We start from the raw sequence: 23812 nt of genomic DNA, 5'->3' as shown, positions 1-23812 counted from the left end.
AGAGCACCAACAATTTCACAAACCCAGAGCTGATGCTTCTGATAATCTGAAATCCCCAGTTTCACGGAGGCTTCAGAGATCATAGTAAAATCCAGTATATGAAAACCATTAACTTGAACAAATTAGTGGCATGTGACTCACCATGCTGGGGCATGAATTAGAAGTGAGATTTCCTTATGCAAAGAACACAATAGCTTTTCCAGTACACAAAATTAAACTATTTAATATAGTACACTGACAAGGTAGTAATGGTCCTTTTTATGACCTTTAACATAACAATTAAAAGAGCCAAAGAAAAAAGGTAACTGCTCATAAAAAGTCAGAACTCCGTTTTGTCATGGAAATTCCTCTCTTCCCTTTGAAGAAGGAAGTTATGCCAGTTATGGCCTTATTTTCATCTGATCTTTCCTTCTAAGTAGTCATAATTTACCCTTCTTGCTTTCTCATTTCTTTTCCTCTCATTAGGAGGTTGAAATCAGTGGGACTACTTGCAAACTTAAACGTAAGCACACGATTAAGTGGTTATTCTTCAGTACTGGGGGCAGGGTACTCAGCACCTTACAGTTTTGAGTCCGAGGAGAGACAAGCTTCCTCTGGTCTTCCCCATTGCCCAAATGTATGTTTTAAAAGCTACTGCCTACATCGTTGCCTAAATTGGTGCAAATTTCATTCCTCAACATGTCCTTTTCACACCGAAGGTGTCACCTTCAATATAAATGTGTTCATATACTGAATTAAATAGATTCACAGTGGGTCAAATCCTGAAGTTCTTACTTAATAAGGTCAATGGGAATAGGACTGAGTAAAAATTGGATAAGGACTTAGGCCAAGTACAGTAACTCCTCACTTAAAGTTGTCCCAGTTAACGTTGTTTCGTTGTTACGCTGCTGATCAGTTAGAGAACATGCTTGTTTAAAGTTGTGCAATGCTCCCTTCAAATGTCATTTGGCAGCCACCTGCTTTGTCCACTGCTTGCAGGAAGAGTAGCCTGTTGCAGCTAGCAGGTGGGGGCTTCTAACCAGGGTGGACCGGCAGCCTCCGGCAGCTCCCTGCTTCCCTAAGTTCCCTGTGCTGCAGTCACCCAGCAGGCTATCAATCGGCAGTTCAGCTGTCCCTCCCCCCACTGCCATGTGCTGCTCCTGCCCTCTGCTTTGGAGCTGATCCCAGAGACTCCTGCTTGCAGTGTGGGGGCGGGCGGAGAGGGGAATAATGTCAGGGTGTCCCCTTCCCCCCTGCTCCTGCACCTCACTTACCCCTTCTCCACAGGGGTAAGTGGGGAAGGGACACAGATGGAGAGAGACAGAGAGAGCTTGCTGCAGCAGCTGCTGTCTCAACTTCCTGATCCACTTAAAATGACAATGCACTTAAGAGTGAGTCAGCATATTTAAAGGTGCAGCGTGCATCTCTCGCTCTCCCACACACAACATGTGTGTCTGTCTCTGTCTGCTATGCTGTCTCCTTTCCTTCGTGTTCATGCTGCCTTGTGTGAGAGGCTACATTAACAACGTGTTAACCCTCGAGGGTTCAGTTGAGTGCTAGTTCATCACTTAGCAGTAAGGCATTTCCTGGGAAATATCCCTCTCTCTTCCACCCTCTAACTCACCACCTCAACCAAGCTTCACAATCATCATAGCTGTGAACAGTATTAAATTGTTTGTTTAAAAAGTATACTATGTGTATATCTATATAATATATAGTTTTTTGACTGGTGAAAAAAATTTCCCTGGAACCTACTCTTCCTCCCCCCATTTACATTAATTCTTATGGGGAAATTGCATTCACTTAAAATTGTTTTGCTTAAAGTCGCATTTTTCAGGAACATAACTACAGCAGTAAGCGAGGAGTTACTGTATTCAGTGTTTCTTTTGAAAATTGATTCATCAGCTATTCTCTAGGCAGAGACACAAGCTACACAGTCTGTAATACGAGCTTGGGCCTATGACAGAAGTTTTAATGATTTTGTGCAATTCTAGAGAAGGGAGGATCTGCAATGATACTGCTTATTCCAGAAGACCAGATATTTCAATACATGAGGTCTCTGGCACCCCGAAGGCTGGCTGCATCCATTAGGCCTTAAGTTTGCCAGTAGTATGTATGGTTATCCTGATCCTTGTCGAAGGTTCTTAGTCCTGAGATTTTTAGTAGACTGGTCTCAGGACACATGCCCTATAGAGGATCCATGTCATCCAATCCCACTTCAAAAACTTAATTTGGTGCAAGTTTTCTGTCAAATAAACAGATGGAGACAGGAGGCAGCCTTGTTCAAGGTTGAATTCCTGATAGTGGTTTTTTTGCAGCTTTTAAAGTCAGTGAACTAGTGCCTGGGTCAGCGAAGAATACTTCAGGAAGAGCTTTAGAGTGGAGCGATTTACAGTGGGAAGAGCAATCAGTCTTCTTAACCCAGCGGTTCTCAAAAAACGATCTGTGGGGGTGTAGAGAGGTGATAATGAGTCCATAATGCTATAGGAGCGGGCCAAGGCAAGGATTTGCCCAGTAACGGCTTGAAGGACTTATACAGCACAGAAAGCCATTGAAGAGTGGCCCCTCTTTATTCATGATGATGGAAGGCCCCCTCCTCACAACATATCAATTGGTTACAGTTTTCAAAAAGAGGCTTACAAACCTTGGGCTACCAGTGCAAGAATTTGGTTCCCACTTTTTCCTGATAGGAGCTGCAACAGCTACAGCCCTGCTAAGGTCAGGGGCCAAAGTGATTCAGGCAATTGGCTGATAGCATTCAAATGCATACAGGATGTATGTGAGACCTCAGGTAGAGAATCAGGGCTAATTTTCTTGTATTTCCACTTTCACAATCATGCAGACTGGCCAACTGTGCGGTGGGGTGGGCCTTGTATACTGGGCACACAGGTGGAGCCTCCACAGTATTGGGCCGTTCACAGCTGGGCCTATGGAGTGAGGCAGTCCTGAGCTGGCATGGAAAGAGAGGCAGGCTATGGAACTGACTGACACTCCTTGTATACTCTTAGGCAGTCTGGGAGTGGACACTGAGTGCAACTATTGTTCACCTCAGTTAAAAAAAAAGAAAAAAAAGGAAGGAAAGAATCTGACATTCTGGAAACCTAGAGAGGGAAGTGAGAAGGCAGCCAAGCATGTTGTCTGGATCAGCAGGAAGCCGACCCTCTCTTTCCTGTACTGTACTATTTGTTGCCAGGTATTCCCAGATATTTTAAGTGAATAAAGCTGTATCCTAATTAAACCACGGCCATGGCCTCCTGTCCTCCTTCCAGCATGGACAGACAATGTGCTGTTCTGGGTTGAGACAGTGGGTTTAGGTCAATGTACATATCAACAGGCCAAGCCTGCAACCTTTACACAGGCATGAAATCCCACTGGTCCAATGGAACTACTCCCATAAGTAAGGACTTCTTCTGAGAGTACATTTTGCAGGACTGGATTACAGATGACAATATCTGTACATCACAATGTACTGAAAAACAACTTGTCTATTTATTTCTTCCCAGTGTTAATATGCTGAAAGTTGTACTTTTACACACGAGCTCTATTATTAATACTACGCCTCATGTTAAAAAAAAAAAGAAAAGAAAAAACCTGACCTCATAGATGCAATGCTACAACCTGTGAACTAAGTGATTAAACCAACCGCCACCACAAAGTGGTAAATAAAGTCACTGCTGGAACTCCAAAATGCATCTTCCTGCTGGAAGAGAATTGTATTGAGTTTGTCTTCCCATCCGGTCCCACAGCTGGAAGAGGCTCCATGACCAGCATGCAAGCTGCAGAACCTATGTGGGATGCAGGACCCCAAGCAGCCACGTGCTTTGTGTATGCTGAATACAAACCTTAGGAGAAGGAACTGAGGAAAAAGGGACAGCAGTAGTGGGCAACCAACATTAGACATTTGGAAAGGTAAGAGGCATTGTGTGCAAAACACAGATCCATGTCATCATACATGAAACTGGAAGTTCAGCAATTTCCCAACCAACACTCAAAATATGCTGGCCTTAAAAGACTGGTGAGCATAAAAGCCTCATATTTAGAGTTTACAAGTTCACCAGAACTCTTCAGTGGAATTATGCTCTCCTCCCCAATTCAAGAGCCTGATATTTTACAAGTATCAGAGGGGTGGCCGTGTTAGTCTGGATCTGTAAAAGCAGCAGAGAATCCTGTGGCACCTTATAGACTAACAGACGTTTTGGAGCGTGAGCTTTCGTGGGTGAATACCCACTTCGTCAGACGCAGGTAGTGGAAATTTCCAGGGGCAGGTATATATATGCTAGCAAGCAAGCTAGAGATAACGAGGTTAGTTCAATCAGGGAGGATGAGGCCCTGTTCTAGCAGTAGAGGTGTGAAAACCAAGGGAGGAGAAACTGGTTCTGTAATTGGCAAGCCATTCACAGTCTTTGTTTAGTCCAGAGCTGATGGTGTCAAATTTGCAGATGAACTGAAGCTCAGCAGTTTCTCTTTGAAGTCTGGTCCTGAAGTTTTTTTGCTGCAGGATGGCCACCTTAAGGTCTGCTATAGTGTGGCCAGGGAGGTTGAAGTGCTCTCCTCCAGGTTTTTGTATATTGCCATTCCTGATATCTGATTTGTGTCCATTTATCCTTTTCCGTAGTGACTGTCCAGTTTGGCCGATGTACATAGCAGAGGGGCATTGCTGGCATATGATGGCGTATATTACATTGGTGGACGTGCAGGTGAATGAACCAGTGATGGTATGGCTGATCTGGTTAGGTCCTGTGATGGTGTCGCTGGTGTAGATATGTGGGCAGAGTTGGCATCGAGGTTTGTTGCATGGATTGGTTCCTGAGCTAGAGTTACTATGGTACGGTGTGCAGTTGCTGGTGAGAATACGTTTCAGGTTGGCAGGTTGTCTGTGGGCAAGGATTGGTCTGCCACCCAAGACCTGTGAAAGTGTGGGATCATTGTCCAGGATGGGTTGTAGATCCCTGATGATGCGTTGGAGGGGTTTTAGCTGGGGGCTGTATGTGATGGCCAGTGGAGTCCTGTTGGTTTCTTTCTTGGGTTTGTCTTGCAGTAGGAGGCTTCTGGGTACACGTCTGGCTCTGTTGATCTGTTTCCTAATTTCCTCGTGCGGGTATTGTAGTTTTGAGAATGCTTGGTGGAGATTTTGTAGGTGTTGGTCTCTGTCTGAGGGGTTAGAGCAGATGCGGTTGTACCTCAGTGCTTGGCTGTAGACAATGGATCGTGTGATGTGCCCGGGATGGAAGCTGGAGGCATGAAGGTAGGCGTAGCGGTCGGTAGGTTTTCGATATAGAGTGGTGTTAATGTGACCATCACTTATTTGCACCGTGGTGTCTAGAAAGTGGACCTCCCGTGTAGATTGGTCCAGGCTGAGGTTGATGGTGGGGTGGAAGTTGTTGAAATCGTGGTGGAATTTTTCTAGAGTCTCCTTCCCATGGGTCCAGATGATGAAGATGTCATCAATGTAGCGTAGGTAGAGAAGGGGCGTGAGTGGACGAGAGCTGAGGAAGCGTTGTTCCAGGTCAGCCATAAAAATATTGGCGTATTGTGGGGCCATGCGGGTGCCCATAGCAGTGCCACTGATCTGGAGATATATATTGTCATCGAACTTGAAATAGTTGTGTGTGAGTACAAAGGCACAGAGCTCAGCAGCCAGTTGTGCTGTGGCATCATCAGGGATACTGTTCCTGACAGCTTGTATTCCATCTGTGTGTGGGATGTTTGTGTAGAGAGCCTCTACATCCATGTTATTTTACAGTTCTTCCCAATTCAGTTGAGGAGTACTAGCCATAATATTGTTGGTGAGGTTTTTTTTAAATGCCTCTGAATACTTTTCAGCCACATTGTAAAGTGTTTGTATCCTTATGAGGTCACCTTCTCTTCCTCAGTACTTTGGCCAAAAGCGCTGACTGTCACCATACAGCAGGCACAGGGCATTATTCCCCATATATTCATGATGTTGTTCTAATACTTAATATCAATGTCACACCAGGTTCTATGCCTTCCAGATTTAAATGTCAAAAAAAGTTTACTGACACCTGTGGAGTATTTTCTTGTTGTTTACAACCCTGGCACATGCACACACATACACACCTTTAGATGTTTAAGTGCTTGTTCTGCAACCAGCTCTTCCTTCTTGTTCCATTCAACAGCATTCATTATACAGGTCCACAGGAGTCCAATCACTGCAGGCTCTGGCAGATCATTTCTCTTCATTTCCTCTTTTACATAAAGCACTACCTGGTGGAAGAAAGAAACTTCCCACAATAGTTTGTACAGCTAGTGTATTTATAGTTCAAAATTTTATCTAAGGTATGGATTATAACAGACAACAAAATTGGAATCATGTATGGAATGGTTTTTCCTTAAAACGTCCTACAGAGTAAAACTTGTTCATTTTTCAAGTTTTTATTTACAATGTAAAACTAAAATAATTCTAGCACCATTCATGACAACACAGAAGCCCTGTGATTATGTTTTTGTGTAGAATTAAGTAAGGAGTAAATTAAATAATTCTAAGATGGCTAGAGGAAGCCTGGGGGGGTATACACATATTTCCCTATAGTCACTGTTCGTTTAAGTCTTTGCCTAATTGGGTAACAGTATGAATATAAAAAATAATAAAACCTCTCCCCACCTCTTTAATTGGGCATTCCTGAGATAGACGTTCCTGTAATTCTTTTTGAAGTTCTTTACGAGTCCCCAGTGACTGCTGAACTCGGAGGAAATCTGAGAGCTCTTTTAGCCCTGCATCCGTGAAGTACTTAGCAAAATGCTCCACGTTCTGCCGATTGGCTGGAAATAGTTCCTAGAAGGCAGAGAATGCTTCTCTGTTAAATAAACTACCAAGAATACTTATGGTGAGGAAAGAGAGCTGGTTAAAAATTAACATAGGAACCTCAAATTGAAATGAAAAAATGTAACTGGCAGTGGACTTAAAAGAAAATTAATGTTTGCATTTTCAGTGGAGAAACCACATTAATTTTTATATTGGCTTATTTTAAAGATAGTTAGAGAAAACTACAACTCTTAAGGTTATATACAAAGAAAAGACAAGTAATTTACAAATTAATATTAAGTCTGCATTTTCATGAAAAAACCTTGAGTTTAAGATAACATTTCAAAACAAAATCATCAGAGACATTATACAGAATGAGAAAGAAGCTCTCTTCCTCCCCCACCCCACCTAGTTCCAGAAGCCTTGTGTACTAGTGAGCACAAATGTAGACCATAAAGCCATCATGCTACAATCAGTGACAATGACCACAAAGCATTTCTACATATTTACATTTTGAGAGAATATATCAGTGTGTTATTTACCATATATTGCATAAAGGCAAATAAAAATATTTCTGAGCGCCATCCAACAAATAGGGGAAATTACTGCATTTAATAGAAAGCACACCATTAAAATAACTCATTCACAAGGGTGGCATCATTCTGCCCATATAATTCACAGCAATAGCAGACCTGTGAATTATGAGACTTGAACTATGAAAAAAAACAGATGGCAACTCCCAAGTCTGCTACTACAACTAGCACCTCATCTTGTCAGGGACACAATGGCAGTTATTTACACACCAATTCCCAGTGTCTGAAAGAATGATTCATGATCTGGATAACAGGCCTTACAATAGACACTAAAGGAGCACACTCTATTTACTTACCTATCTTGGTCTACAAGTATCTACACAGGAGATATCATTTGATACTGAAGTCTTTTAATCTAGCAAACAGTATCGTTATACATTCCAGTGGCTAAAAGCTGAAGACAGCAATGTTCAAACTGGAAATAATATGGAAAACATTTATTTTATTTTTTAACTATGTGGATAATTATTTATTGGAACAGATTTCCAAGATATATGGTAAATTTTTTCAATCACCTGGATTTTTTAAAATCAAGATTTGATGTCTTTACAGAAAGATATGCTCTAGTTTAGTTGCATATTAGGCTAGAAACAGGGATTACTGGGTGAAACTCTCTGGTCTGTGTTATGAAGGTCAGATTTATAATCCAGTTTTATAATCTATGAATCTAAGAGTCTTCAGTCAAATGCAAGAAAAGACCTGCACATTAGACAGCGAGAATCTACTATTTCATCCCAGGAACCCACAATTCTCAACACTTCAGGCTGTTGCTATGGTCCAAGAATTATATGCATGAACCGCAAGGCCATTGGCCTGACCACATCCTGCTCCTAGTGGTTCTGCAACTATCATTTTAGAACCACTGACTCTACAAAAATGCTTAGTCTTGTATTCACTTTATGAAGATATCCCAACACTATTTCACAAACTTTATTTTAAATTATAGAGTTATAATTCATTTTCAAGAGTATAATAATTTCATAAACCACTGCTGCTTCGCTCATTCACTCACAGTGCAACTACCAAACTATGTCAATAAAATAAAAGCCCCGAATAGACACATACTTGTTATTTATACTCTGTTACCAGAGTTTCAGTGGACAGTGACAAATAAAAGTTAGTTAATTCTCTGGCTTCTTAAGCTATATTCTTCAGTCTTCCAGAAGGCTTTCTGCTATGGAAAAACAAAAGTGGATTGGAAAAAAAATTACAGGACCTGATACTTTAACAGTGGTGCAGGGTCAGTAGCTCTAACATTATTGATGTGATTCAAAATATGTCAATTTTTTGGGGGGAGCATTAGTGGGAATTAACATTTATGACAAAGTAACATCTGTCTTACATATCCTTCTCTTCCTAAAATAACAAAAATTCCCAGAAAATACATGGTACTTACTAGCAATCGCTTGTCTAAACTGGCTTTTCTTAAACAGGAGGTAACTGAGTTGGCATCTTTTTCTGCCATCCACGATTTGAAAAGCTTTACAGCAAAAGATGCCGCAATTCCTATGTAAGAAAATAAAGTAAACAAGAACACACACTTCAGCAACTTTCTGAATTAGCAACGCTTAAGAGGGTTAACAAACTAGTTAGAAAGCAAGTTATGTGTTCTATGGATTCTTTGTCAAAGATAACAAGTATTTACAGTTTGTGTTTAGATTATTTGTACTTTAAATGCAATCTTATTTTTCTGAATTATTCTGCCAAGTTCACAAGTACTTTCAAACATGCTGTTTTTCTATCTGCATTGGACCATTCAGATTTCTCCCATTGTTTTTCTTGGAATTGGTCTTGTTTTCATTTAAAGAATATGTCAATGATTTAAAAAAACAAGTTAATTTTGACAGATTTAGATAGGGAATCGGTTTAAACAGAAGGATAATTGACTGTCTAAATAATTTGAAAGAACTTAAAGTATACACTGGAGGAAACTTGAAAACTCTCCAGAGTTATATAGTAGTGCTTTATTATCATAAACCAAACACTACTTCCTTTGTACATGGTTCAGCTTAGTGTAAGGAAAAAATATATAGTATGTATTATATTTTCTTCTGTGTTCCTGTATCTAGAATCACCATGGAATTGTAGCTATCCAAAACACTTACGTAATATCTTAAAGTAGGAGTGCATTCTCTTTGAAATTGCATAGGGTTTTTACAGGTAACTTTAATGACCTTTTTTTGTTCTGTGTTTGCACAATGCCTAGCACAATGGGGTTCTGGTCCATGACTACAGCTCCTGGGTGCTAACATCATACAAATAAACAACAGCTGCCCCACCCTGTTCCCAAGTATTCATCATCTTCTCCCTCACCTCAAAATCATCTGGTTTTAAAATGAAAATAGGACATAGCTAGGTAGGAAGCGAGCATGACTTAGATGTTCTTTGCCAATTTACAGATGCTCATTTTCTCTCTTTTCATTTGTAGCGAATCATAAACTATCTTCTGAAAAGATTATTCTCTGAGCATCCCCAAAGAGAAAGAAATAACATGCACGATTTTCAATGACAGGGGGGCGGCAGCAGATAGGAGGTGGGAGCTGGGCCACCACCCCCTCCCCAACTAGCCCTCTATACAATTTACAAAACCCGATGCAGCCCTCAGGCCAAAAAGTTTGCCCACCTCTGGTCTATATACATACCACTCACTATACAGTACAACATTCTAGTAAACTCAGGTGAGGGAAACAATCCACTTTGTTACCATAAGGACTTTTGATACAGCAATGCCTTTTGGCATAGCTATTACCAAGATTTTGCTTTAAACACAACTTTTCTACTGAAAGTCTGATACCTCACAGCAGCGACTTGGGCCACATGATACTTTATTATTGTGTGCAACAGCAAAAGGCTGACTGGCTGCAAAAAGCAACAGAAAAAACATGGACATTTTTGAGCAAATATATGCCAAGAACCAAAAGCACTAGGAATAAAAAGGAGCTGTCAAAAGTTTAAAACGCCTAAGAATATGGGTTCATAATGTAAGGTTTTTTGCTCTAGATTTATAGTAGTTTAAGCTAAAAATAAATCCTAAGCTTTTGTGTTTCCAGATGCCTCTTGTTCCTGTAACTAACACAGGCTGTCATTTAAAAGCACTACAGGCCATTACACTAAAACATAGATGAGTGCTTTTGGTTGGATTTTCTCCTAGATTTATTCCCATTCTGAAAGCTGTGGGTGATGGCAGAGCAGGGCTGCAGCTGTGTCCTTTCTTTCTGTGGCATTTAGAAAACAAATGTGATGAGGGTTAGCATGCTGTAAAGGAGAACATGTTCCACTCACAGCTGCTTTGAACAGTTGCAGTATGTTGCAGTGAACACTGATTCATTAAAAAATACTTTTGTAAAAAAAAGTACAACATTGTCAATACGTGTATGAGTTATGATGGGAAAACCCCATTCACAGAGAAACAAATGTGAAGAAAAAAAAGCATCTGGAAAAATATTAAAGTCTCCAAAGCAGAAGAAATATCACAATGCACCAGAAGATTGAAAGAACAGTTCCTACCCTACCTTGGCTGTGGTTCTCCAAGGTGACATAACACTATGGATCCCATTATAGGTGGCTATGAGTGTCCACTGGGGTCACATATGTGCACTGTGCCTCTTTGTGCTCCCATGCAAGGACAAAGGCCAGAGTGCCCATGACCTTCCTTCATATAGCAAAGACTTTGTTTGCTGAAGAATCAAAGTGGGGATGGCGGGCAGGTCTGGGAATCCACACTAACACCACTTTGAAGAACACCATTAATACAGGGTAACTCTTCCTTCTTCTTCGAGTATGGGTCTGTGTTGATCCACTCAGGATGGTGGGAAATGAGGAATTTCAGCTGTATCTAACAGTGATTGAAGTATTGCTCTCCTGAAGTTTGCCTTACAGCTAAGTCCAAGGCATAGCATTTGCGAAAGGTCAGTGGGCTGCTCCATGTTGCAGCCTTGATGTTTTATGGTAAAGGTATACCAGCCAGATGGTAATACAGCGAGATGTATTGTGTTACAGAGAGTACCCTTAATAGAGATGAACAAAAGGTTGGCCTGCTTTAAATGCAGTAAAGTAGCCAAGGATCTTGGTATTGGGGCCTGGACAGGGCCCAGACCGTGTTGGACTGCCCTTATTGAGAACCTTTTCTATTAAGAAAGTTTTTCAGGTGGATGTTTTTCTCTCTGTATCAGGATTTCCTTGACCTATAGGGAGCAGTCCCTGTCCATGGTACTCAGCCAGCCAACAGCCATGTTACCAAATGTGGTGACTATAGGTCTGGGTGGAGCATCTGGCCACGGGGCTGAAAGATCAGGTCTGGACAGTGTGAGAGCTGGATCCGGGACTGATGGTCATCTGTAATAGGTACATCAGCCAAAACCGCCTCAGCCAATATAAGCTAAAAGAATGACCTTTTGATCTTGGAAATTACTCTGGGTATCAAGGAATCAGTAGACAGGCATAGAGCAGGCCTCTCTTACACTGCAGGGGGGAAGGCGTCTGGCAATAATCCTACAGTTAGATCCCATCTGGAAAAAGAGTTCTCACACTTGGCATTGTCTCTGGTAACAAACAAGTATTATGGAGGTTCCCTAAATATGGAATATCTGCAGGGACCATTCATGATTGGTCATGGGTTACCTGCTCAGGAAGTCTGCAGGCTGCCAGGTGAGCTGCACCTCCATAGACTTGTGAGTCCTTGAGGAGAAGGATTTGCATACCAAGCACCTATCTACCAGGGATGTCTCTCTCCCCCAGACAGAACAGGCAACAGTTATGCTCATCAATCAGGGGGCTGAGTCAGTCACAGGTCAGGCAGAGTTTAAACCCTGAGAGTTTAGAGCAGTGGTCCCTAAACTTTTTATGTCATGAGCCCACCCTTATCGATAATGGACTTTGTCCACATCCCCCCGGGACCTGTGGCCGGGAGTGGGACCAGAGCCACAGCCAGGGTTGGAGCTGAAGCCGGGGCTGGGGCTGGGAGCGGAGCTGCAGCCAGAACTGCAGTTGGAGTTAGGGCTGTGGTCGGGGCCACATCTGGGTCTGGAATTGTGGTCAGGGGTTGAGGCAAGGGGAGAGCTGGGGGCACAGCGGAGTTAGGTGGTGCTCCCTCCTTCACAGCCCCACCCCGAGGACTGGCCCAGACCCCACTGGGCCCCCTCAAATGTTCCTCCATGCCTCTTTGAGAGGGGCACACCCCACAGATTGGGAACCACTTGTTTAGAGTCTGCCATGATGGTTGGTGTGAGGAGTCTCACCCTGCCATGCAGGACTAGCTAATTTATTTTTTTTTTGGAGGGGAAGCATTATTAATATATGTTATTTGCAATGTAGTTGTTTCTGTGATGGTTCCAGGATATCAGAGACCCCAACTGTTCACCTGAAGAAGAGCTCTGTGGAGTTCAAAAGTTTGTCTCTTTCACCAACAGAAGTTAGCAAGTTAGCACATTAAAAAGATATTACTTCGCGCACCTTGTCTCGAATATTAATAAATGTGCTACAAAATACATTTCTCCCCAAACCTATTAAAGCTAAAATCAGAAAAACCATTACAAATACAAAGCACGCCACACAAAAAATTTACCTTCTTTGACAATATTGTCAGTGAAAAGGCTTGTCAATATGGCCGCAGGAAGTGTTCCATTGGCTAACAGGATCCCAGTGAGCATTGCCAACTTTGTCTGCTCTGTTTCAGCAAAGGCTTTAAGGAACAACAGGAGCTGCGGATCAGATCAGACAAACAGGTATATCTGAGCCATTATACAGTTACCACAGAGAACGACAATGTGTCATAAAGGACATTAAGGGCCAGATTATGAACCCCTGAATTCTCAAAGAGTCCTATTGAAGTCAATGGGAATGCTAGTGGAGTGAAGTGCTACTCACCAGAACCATAACAGAATCTGACCTAAAGAGTTCTGCCCCAGACACTGCCACACTTACAGAAAATGCAATTACAACAGACTCTCTGAGCTGAAATTCAAAATAATTTCTTAACCTAAGCAATACGGATATTCTTGATAAAGCTGACAAAGGGGTGTGGGCTCTGGGAGGGAGTTTGGATGCAGGAGGGGGTGCAAACTCTGGGAGGGAGTTTGGGTGTGGTGTGCAGGTTCTGGGCTGGGGCAAGTGGTTGGGGTGCGGGAGGGGGTGGGTTCCAGATGGGCAACACTTCCCTTGGGTGGCTCCCGAAAGTGACCAGCACATCTCTCTGGCAGCAGCTCCTAGGCGGGGTGGCCCAGGGGTCTCTGTGCATTGCCCCTGCCCGCAGGGGTCCGCAGACCCTAGTTTGAGAAATGCTGCCATAGATCATCTCACTGAAGAATATAAAATCACTCACAGGGTAAGACACTACCTCATTTGAGTAAGAGTGACAGATCTGTCCTTCACTGTTTAAAGTCAAGGATGGTTTCTCATTAAGGGCCTGATCCATAGACCATTGAAGTCAATGGGATGCTTTTAGAGGAGTCTTTCTATTGACTTCATTTGGCTAATCAGAGTCTTTCCACTGATGACTTCAGTGGGATTTGGATCAGGCCCTACAGTTGCAGTTCCTTTACCACAGGGGTTCCCAATGCGGCATCTAAATACGCCCGCATCCTGGCTGGCGGTCGAGCATCCGTCAAAATGCTGCCAAGTTTCTGCGGCATTTCAGCAGCGACGCCTCTTGATGACGCTGCTTGCCGCTGACAAGTGACGTCATCGAGAGGCGTCGCCGCCAAAATGCCGCAGAAATTCAGTGGCATTTCGGAGGATGCTCGACCGTTGCCACGGTCTTTCATCTGGCACCTGCCAGACGAAAAGGTTGAGGACCACTGCTTTATCGACTTATCAAAGCTATCAAGCATGCTAAGAGAACACAGAAATACGAGAGCTTCCAGTTCTCCCTATGGAGACTAGGGGTAGGGAATGCAATTACAACAGATTCTCTCTTAGCTGAAATTCAAAATAATTTCTTAACTTAAGCAATACTGATATTCTTGATAAAGCTGACAAAGGAAATGCAGGAATGTAAGCTGCTGCTGAGACCTCATCATTCCCAGTACTAATTACAGTAAGGCAGCAAATTGGTTTGAGAAGAAAATACAAGCTTCCCTGCTGCGTGAAGCAAAAGAAGACTTGACCTGTTCAGAGAAAATACAGTCAAATCTACATCTCTTGGGTCTCTAAAAATTACTGTTTATTATCAGCTGGTTTCAGATATGCAATTACAAACCCTTTGTGCGACCTGGAGTCCAAGTATTGTATAAACCTATGTGGGTGTTAACGTTTATTTTTAATTTCCTTTAATATACCTCCCCATTTTATATATGAATATTTTTCATTGTGTTTAATTTTACTATGGAGTTTATCATCTCCCATCCTTACCAGAACAAAGCTGTGCAAATTAACTTCTTCCCAGGGCAAAACATGCCATTTTTGTTAAACCAGATGGTCTGGGGGGAAAGGAGGGGCTAAAAACAGTTTCTACCAATGGAAAACTCACTTCCTGCAAAACATAGATTCCATCAGAAGCAAATTCATTCAGCAGGAGAAAAAATAAGAATTAAGGATATCATTATCGATTTATAAAAATACTGGCATTTCTCTAACTCCTCTTCAACTCCAGTTACGAACCCTTGACCCTACTCCTTACCGCTGTCATGGCCCTTTCCCCTCTTCCATCCCCCATCTATACAGTGCATGTAGCCTGTGGAGTGATAAAGAGCAGCCCATGCTAGCATGCACATTTTCTTATCCTAGCTCCAAATCAGGGGCATTACCTCTTAATGTATCTGATATCTGTGTGACTAAGACAGAATACCAAGTATGCTCCTGTACCTTCCTGCTAACAATAAATTCATTGTTACCCTCACCAAGAAGTTTCCTGTTAAATATAAGCTGTTTGAATATAGTGACATTTTAAAATTCAAGGCCATTCGTAAAATACGGTTTTTAAAAAGCCATCATGTCTTGCAAATAACTCTGTTGTGTATTTGTAAGCTCAAAAATGAAGCTCTCCTCATTCACAGTGTAGTGATTATGTAATATAGCTTTAAATCATAGTTTGCACAGGCCCTAAATGCTTCAACCAAAGGAAATCCATCATCTGGCTTTTTAGTGGGCATCTGCTATTTGAGCAGGCATCTGCTTGCACCATGCTATTTTAGCTTAAAAAAATATGAATTGAAAACAAAATCTCAAGTGTAATTTTATTCTTTCTGCCAAATTATCACTCAAAAAGAAAACATAAGAAAACCTGGGATGAAGATGTCTAGATGATTTATAAATATATAGGTGAGAAAATACTTGGCTATGCTGTTTTTTCCAAAGAAGGTGCAGACTGATCCCAGTTTAACACGGCAGCTAACTGGTTAGCAGGAAAAGTTATTTAAAGAACGTTATCAAAACCAACAAATCCAGGTCGGGGAAAAATGGGATTTATATTTTACAGTACTGATCTAAAAATGTGCATTTTAATTGCCTTTGTTTAATCTACTGTAACTGTGAATTATGATTAATTGCCACAGCAACACTGACATCAAGAGACCTGTTAATATTCTTTATATAGAGCTCAAAGTGTTCAGACTATAAGTATGCAGGGAAATGCCAATGGTAAAATAATAGCCAGGGTCAAAACTCTCAGGAGCTAGAACATTTAGTGTGAAAGCTGAAATCTATTTTAAAAATATTCCAATGTAATGCCAGTACAAATTATTTGATTGATGGCCGTGGGGACCTAAATCTTCTTTATCCAAGCCTATAAATGTGCTACCTGAAATGTGACTTGGAGACAGCTAAAGTAATTCAGACCTTCCAGTTTGAGACTATCAGCAAAGTTGTTAGTACGAGGGCGGCATCTTTAGTTTCTCCCTAGAGTTTCTTTTCCTGTTACATCACCCATCTCTTTGGTCCCCATTTTGGCAAATAAATAAGAAGAATTATGTACACCAAATGGTAGCCAAATTGAGTGCATTCACTATTTTAGCACTTCAAACCAGTATTAATTTTTGACCATCCTACTCTTGATGTGCTGCTTGCATTGCTGTGTATGCGACCCATAAAAATCCCTGGGACAAATTCAGTGAAGTTGCACGCATTCACCTCAGGTCTGAATTCTGGACAAAAAGCTGCTATTTTTAAAGATACTACTACTGGCAGCAGAGTTCTACACTCCTATAGGACAGAGAGGGAGATTATAAAGGGAGCAGAAACATCTCTTAACTTCCAAAGCATTAATAATAATAGGAACACATTGGTATTATTCAGAAACACTTTTTCACAAACATATGAAAAATGACACAGGGAAAAAAACTTTGTTACATCTCTTTCCACAGGAAAAAGAATCATGTATAATAATATTAAAAACTTACAACATTAATGTGTATCAATCTTCTGAATTTCAGAAATCTACAAATTGAACTTTAGCATTTCTTTAAAGGTTACTACAAGATCTGAAGTCACATAATATTGTTTAAGGTGTTTCCTGTTTCTTCTCAGACCCTACCGCCAACCAAAATTTCTTCTTACAAAAGGTCTTTTGGAACAGGTTCTAATTAAAATGTTCTTTAAGTTTATTACATTTCAATACAATATCTTTGGGGCAGGAACCTTGCCTTTCTGCCTGCAAATGCCTAATATACTGTTGATGCTATAAGAATATATGAACTAATAAAGTTTAAAAAAGATAACTCTAAGAAGCTTATGTACAGGATCATTTTCTTAGTTCCAGGGTATTATTATACAATCCTCATTTAGTTGCAAAATGCAGTCTTAATTAAGTATTAAGGAAAAACTTCAAAATCTTTAATTAACCCACTTAGGAACAATTAAAAAACCAAGATATTCAGATCTAAGCTGTTATTACAGATTTTCATTGCTGATTATTTTAAGAGCTCTTCCTTTACTAACACTGTTACTAACCTCTGCTGTGGAGTCATAAAATGCCCAAGTTATTTCAGAATAGTTCTGAACCTCCCACTGGGTTCTAAGTGGTTTATAGCCTACTAATAGCATCACTTATCTATTACTGCATTTGGTTCTGAATGCAAATTGGTTCCCTTCTCAATATGAAAAATAAGAAGTATGACTGACTCCAGTACTATATTTGTAGCACATCTAAAACTCCTACTTATTTCAGTGGGAGTTTTAAGTGCATAATGGGCCCAGGATCTATTGTGCTGTGTTACAAGACATTTTAAATTTTTCTTTGTTTTTTTTTTAAACCTAAAGTGAAGTTCTGTGCAGTATAAGCTATCCACACATATCCTATGTAAACAAATAGGTATATGGACTTCTCTTGTAATCTGGAAAAGCAGAAAGATTGAGAAGACTAAATGCCTCCATCCACCTACAAAGTACAGTTATTCCTGAATAACTTCACTTCCTGAAGTGTGTTACTGCTTTAAAATTCACACAATTGTTTTAAAAATACTTGTCAGCATTGCAAAATAAAGCACTTTACATATCCACAGAGAAGCACAGCGAGGTTCTTACAATATCCCATGATTGTGTCAGTTCTGTTCTGCACAGCATCTTAAGCCTAATCCATATTTGATCTCTCAGCAAGCCACCTTTCTGGTCTCCTTCTACATAGTTTCAAGCAATTACTTTCATGAGGGAAAGAGGAAAAATGACCAAAGTTCCTTGTACCATATCTCACTACTTGCACATACTCCTGTACGCCTCATTAACATTTACCAGTGCAGGTACAAAAATCTACACATCTGCCCTTTAGAATGATGTTTATAATGGAGAAAAATATAGTTCCTTAGCCTTGAAAAAAGGTAAGTAAGATAGCCAACAAGTAGAATGCTGCAAGGCTGAACCATTTATATCTACTGTATATATTATATATATGATTATGTTTTACTGATAGACACAAGAACATCAGGCTAATGCATGCACATGTATATGGGGCTAATCCTGTTTGTTTTATACATGAGTTGTCCTGCTGATTTCTATAGGAATACCTATATGAGTAAGGTGAGCAGGATTTGGCCCCAAGTACTTTCTTAGGATTCCTCAGATTCCTAGGCATTATCTTAATTGTAGTAAATAAACTTAGGCTTATACCGCAACTTCAACAACCATCACCTGTCCATTAAACTCTCTATGGAACACTCCCACACTAGCATCAACTTCCTGGATGCCATGATCAGCTTCAATAATGGAATCCTATAGACACCTATACACAAGAAACTCATGGATCACCACACCTACCTTCATAGATCTAGTAACTACCCCAACACGCAAATAAATCTGTTATCTACAGCCGGGCCCTCAGATACCACATAATATGCTTTGAAGAGGAAGTCTGGGATATACACTTTAAAGCACTCAGAACCACCTTCACCAAACAAGGACACTCCACCAGAGAAGTAGATCACATCATGGAACAGGCCATCCAAATACTCTGAGAAAACCTACTTCAATACAGAAATAAAACTCCTCTGACTGCACACCCTTAGTTATCTACCATCCCACACTGGAACCCATACAGGGTATCATCAAACAACTACAACCCATACTTGATGGGGACCCCATCCTGAAAGAAATATTTGCTGAACCCCCTCTTCTGGCCTTCAAACAACTCTCCACCTCTCCAAGTTCATCAGAAGCAAGCTCCCCACAGACTAGGACACACTAACTCAAGCAATGCCAGACCTGCCAGAACAACAGATGCAAAACTCGCAGACATATCTCCATCACTATAATGATCAACACCTCTCACAATACACCTTTCAAGATCTGTGGGTCCTACACATGCCTATCACAACATGTGGTGTGCCTCATACAGTGCACTAAATGCCTGAACAACAACTATGATAATATAATAAAATGATAAAAGACAAAAAACACCACAAGCTGTGGATGAACATTTTTCACAAAGCAATCATTCTATAGCAGACCTATCAGTCCCCATCCTCAAAGGAAACCTGCACAACATTTTCAAAATACGTCTCTGGGAGCTTAAATTCATAACTTTGCTAGACTCTAAAAATCATGGACTGAATAGAAACACTGGATTTATGGCTTATTACAACAATCTGTAACCCACAACAATCCCACTCTTCCTCCCCTGCCTTCTTCCCTCCTGTCCCCCCCCCTCCGCCCCCCGCGCCGCTTCCATGACTGGAGGGATGTTAAGGCCCACCTCACCTTGAATGGTCCTTTGAAATATGTGTTAACTATTTATGCTAAACAATCTAAGTGTCACAGGCTAAATACAAGGTGGAACAGAGTACCTTCCAGACCTGGGAAGAGCTCTGAGGAAGCTCAAGAGTGTGTCTCTCTCACCAACAGAAGCTGGTCCAATAAATGCTATTACCTCATCCACCTTGTCTCTCTTATTTGGGCTGTGACAATTTACCATGCTGCCTATTTACATATAGCATCTGTGAACTATTGGCATGAACTTTAACTGATAATTTTAATAGTAGAGAGTTAGCAAATTTCGTCACTGTGCAAGGACATGCTTTCCAACAATTTTTGAAATTCCTTGCATGAAATAAATCTAGATTAAAAATTGCTCATCAGAGGGAAATTGCTACTGAAATCTGTGGCATACTTACGCAATTGGGAGGAAGTCCGTATAAAAAAAATCCTATTTTTTAAGTCTCACTTCTTTTACAATAAGATTTGAAAGCTAAAAGCAGACATGAAAGGGAAATGCTTCTCAAGGTTCACAGGAGTATCAATGATCTTTTGTAATAATTATGAACAGGAAGGAATAAAATATGACCCAGTGAAAGCAAGCACTACAGTGCAAATTGCCACCTGAGACAATCTCACCTTAAAAAAAAAAATTAAAAAATTCCCCAAATACCACCTGCTTGAGTAAAGTGAGACTGCTGGTCTGGCCCTGATGTTCAGCATGTCTGTCTCTTACCTTAGTGGAACTTTCCACCAGCACTACCTGAACACTCTCAATTGGATGATGTAACTGCCAGATTATCAACTTCACTGCTGGCACAGTCACAAACCATTTCTTAAGGTATCATCAAGGCACCATTTCTCATGTCTTCCTACTACCACAATGGCCCTTAAACTGAATTACTCTATGGGTTGGATGGTGCCTACTTGCAGCGTAGGTGCATAAAAAATAACCAAGTGGGGGACAGGGAGCAGGGAGTGTTGGACAGGGAGTGGGATCCTGGGAGGGGACAGTCAGGCACTGACTCCATGGGTGCTCTGGAGCTGGAGCACCTACGGAGAAAAATTAGTGGGTGCTCTGCAACCAATGACAGCCAAGCTCCCCTGCCCACCTGCTCCTCCTCCCTGGAGTGCGCCATATCCCTGCTCCTTCGCCTACCTCCCAGCGCTTCCCAAACAGCGCCTTAGGACTTTCCAGGAGGGATGGGGAGGAGCAGGGATGCAGCACACTCAGGGGAGGAGGTGGAGAAGAGGCGGGGCAGGGGCGGGGACTTAGGGGTGGGGTGAGGGCGATGCGGAAGTTGGGGGGAGTTGAGCACCCACCGGGAACAGTGGAAGTTGGTATCTACCTCAGGGAACAAGGAGCAGGGGGGATTGGATGGGTCGGGGGTTCTGAGGGGGGCAGTCAGGAGGTGAGAAGTGGGATGGGGCGGATAGGGGGCAGGGGCCAGGCTGTTTGGGGAGATACAGCCTTCCCTACCCAGCCCTCCATACAGTTTCGGAACCCCGATGTGGCCCGCAGCCCAAAAAGTTTGCCCACCCTGGCTTATAGCTTATTAACTGTGCAGCACCAGAGTAGGCTCTTGAGATCTTTCATCCAAGTACTAATCTACCCCCAGCCTGATATCTGATTAAACTGTGAGAACTGAGAAGACCATAGCCTGCGGAGGTACGGCCAGTGGTAAGCTGGAGCCGATTCGCACTGGTTCACGCGAACCAGTTAAATTCTGAAGCGGTTTTAGAACCAGTTGTTAACCTACTTCCCTGCAAGGAGGGGGCACTGCGGCTTTGATTGGCTCTGGAGGGGAAGTGATGTAATTCCTACTCCGGCTGCTGGGGGTGCTGCACTGTGGGAGCCATATGGGCCACCGCCTGGCCCTGTTGCTGCTGCTACTCCCCCGACCCCTGGCCCTGGGGTTCCTGCTGCTGCCTGATGGGTCCCTGGCTGCTCTGCTGGGCCTGGGCTGCGTCCTGCTGTCTGGACTGCTCCGAGGCACCCTCCCCATGAATACCTGTCATTTGTCTGTTGCTGAAGTTTAATTCTCAGAGTATTCATTATGGCATATAGTTCACGTGCTGTCATACTCTCATTTTCCAAACAGAGAACAGTATCATTGAAGATTTTCAGGACATTCTGGAGGAAAAACAGATGAACCTCAACTTTGCTAGGCCCCTCACCTTGTTCACCATTTTCCCTGTCTGAGAACAGCATCCATAGAAATGTTGGACACTTCTCACCGCCCAGAGAAACAAAGTAGAACTTAACAGCCTGCCACATATTTACAAGCCTTATTACAGCTGGGAAAAGACTCAACCAGCGCGTCGGAACATGGCGCAGTAAAGTGGCATACTCCATATCCACAAAGTCAAACACATCCTTCAGTGCTGCTACTCTCTTAGCAGAACTGCTGAAATGATTGAACATCTTAATCACCAGAGTCTCAATGTCAATTTGTAGTGTATGGCTACCATATCTGACGGCGTTGTGCACAACTTGGGCAGGGCAGTTTGCTGGCACGATATTTTTATTTTGTTTTTTTAAATTCTGGTGCACTGATTGTCGCTTTCCATAATTCACGTTTGCATTATCAGCACAGTAGGAAGACACTTTGTTTAGGTCTAGTTTGTGCGCTGCAAGTTTTTCAAGTAACGTGTTGCTTATTGCCTCTGCGGTCTCTTCGCTTTGCTCATAGAAGTCTAACAGTTTATCTTGGACCCCATGTTCAGGTGTCCAGTATCTCAGTGATAAGGGGAAAGTTTTCACATTGCCCTTGTTAGATGCATCTGTGGCAACTGAGAAATAGGGATCATCTGCCTTGCTGAGGTCTTTTAAAAATTCTGTTGAGAGTGGTGACAGCACATTTTTGATCTATGCCTCTGCTTTAGTCTGGCCACAGCTGACGTGCTTTGCAATTGTTGAATCTGAATAGAAGATAGGTGCCAGTTTAAGTTCACAGTCACATGAGCAATAGGAGTGTTGATGGACTACTGTGTGGTAAACTTGAGTTAGCTCAGCAGCGATAACCTTGTTATTGAAGGAGTCATCTGGCTTGCTGAAAAAATGTGAGACCAGGGTATTGCTCTTGTGAGCCTGGGTGTTTTGTCCATGATTTTTTGATTCAGCGTGATACTTAACATCAGACTCACCGCCATGGCAAATGGTAAATTCCTTCCTGCATGCTTTACAAAAAGCTTTTGAATCACACTCATAGGATTTCCGAATCCAGGTGTAAGTGGCTTCTCATTCTGTCCTGTATCTGCATTCTCATTTTTGTTTTTTGGTAGTAGACTCCTCCCATGCCACTGCCATTTCAGGTGGGGTTTTCAGCTGAAGATTGTTAGCTAGATAGCTAGCCACTGAAAACAACTGTGCAGTCTCTGTGCTTCTTACGTGTTATTACGTGCCCACTGTAGTTTGTCCTACGGTATGCACTGTGGTTCAGAACTGTAAACTACCGTAAATTTGCATTACACTGGAAAACAATCTGAAAAAACAAAAATGCCAGTAGATAATCGATCACAGTCGAGTTTAATGGGACATTCCCAGTCAATTAATTTTCTATTTCAGTATCAAATGCAAAATTTTACCTGAATATCAGGAGAATGGTGTCCCGATTGTACATTAAGCAGATGTACGCTGCCAGGTGCAATCTCTGCTTGCTGATGTGGGTAAGTGAACAGGGCAGCAGCCTAGCAGTGCTCAGTTCCAGCCTGCCCAGTGTATAATCAGCATGTGCAGAGGCAGGTGCCTCCTTTCCTTCAGAATTGGTTCATTTTGTTTTCACAAGCTCTAAGTGAAAGCATAAGGCAAACCCTCACCCCCAATAGTGGCTGTTGTGGTTAGAAAAGGGAAATTTGAATCAGGGCTCCTCAAATCCATTTCTGGCTTTGCCGTTGATTTATTATGTGGTCTTGGAGAAATTACTTTACCTTTCCTCATCTATATAATTATGATTTATTCTTTGTAATACAGCAATAATACAGTCTCTTTAACTAGCCCCTTTGTGCTTGGGATACTGGATCTATAATGCTTAGCTACTTCTCAGGTGTATTGTGAGGATATAAACCTTGTAAAATGTTTTGAGATTCTTTAAAGAAAAATGCTATACATATTTAAAGATATAGTGATGAGTGTGATGTAACTGTCTGGACATATAGTGGTGCAAACCATTATTACTGTTCCAATACATAAGGGAAATATGTTGGAGATTAAGGTTTAATCAAAGAGAATTGGGTGAGGGATTTTATTCTCTTTCTTATAATCCAAGTGTTTTTAAATATATTTATAAAGTTAACTATGTATGTGAAGGGAGATTCTCAACCTAGGAGAGCCAAAATGGTAAGCATTGCACCATGATGGTTA

General features: G+C 41.8%; 1 protein-coding gene across 1 annotated transcript in view; it reads right to left on the bottom strand.

The window, feature by feature from the left end:
• Positions 1-23812, bottom strand: part of BZW2 (basic leucine zipper and W2 domains 2) — an 89033-nt gene that overhangs the window by 10471 nt on the left and 54750 nt on the right. Inside the window, exons 8-11 of the mRNA XM_075062385.1 lie at positions 12899-13034; positions 8732-8841; positions 6602-6772; positions 6058-6204 (exon numbers count right to left, since the gene is read on the bottom strand). Of these exons, the coding sequence (XP_074918486.1) occupies positions 6058-6204; positions 6602-6772; positions 8732-8841; positions 12899-13034 (564 nt within the window). The remainder of the gene's footprint in view (positions 1-6057; positions 6205-6601; positions 6773-8731; positions 8842-12898; positions 13035-23812) is intronic.

The sequence above is a fragment of the Chelonoidis abingdonii genome, chromosome 2, assembly GCF_003597395.2.
Source record: "Chelonoidis abingdonii isolate Lonesome George chromosome 2, CheloAbing_2.0, whole genome shotgun sequence".
Classification (NCBI taxonomy): Eukaryota; Metazoa; Chordata; order Testudines; family Testudinidae; genus Chelonoidis; species Chelonoidis abingdonii.
Note: the sequence above shows the minus strand (reverse complement) of the source record. Positions and strands in the feature narration are given on the sequence as shown.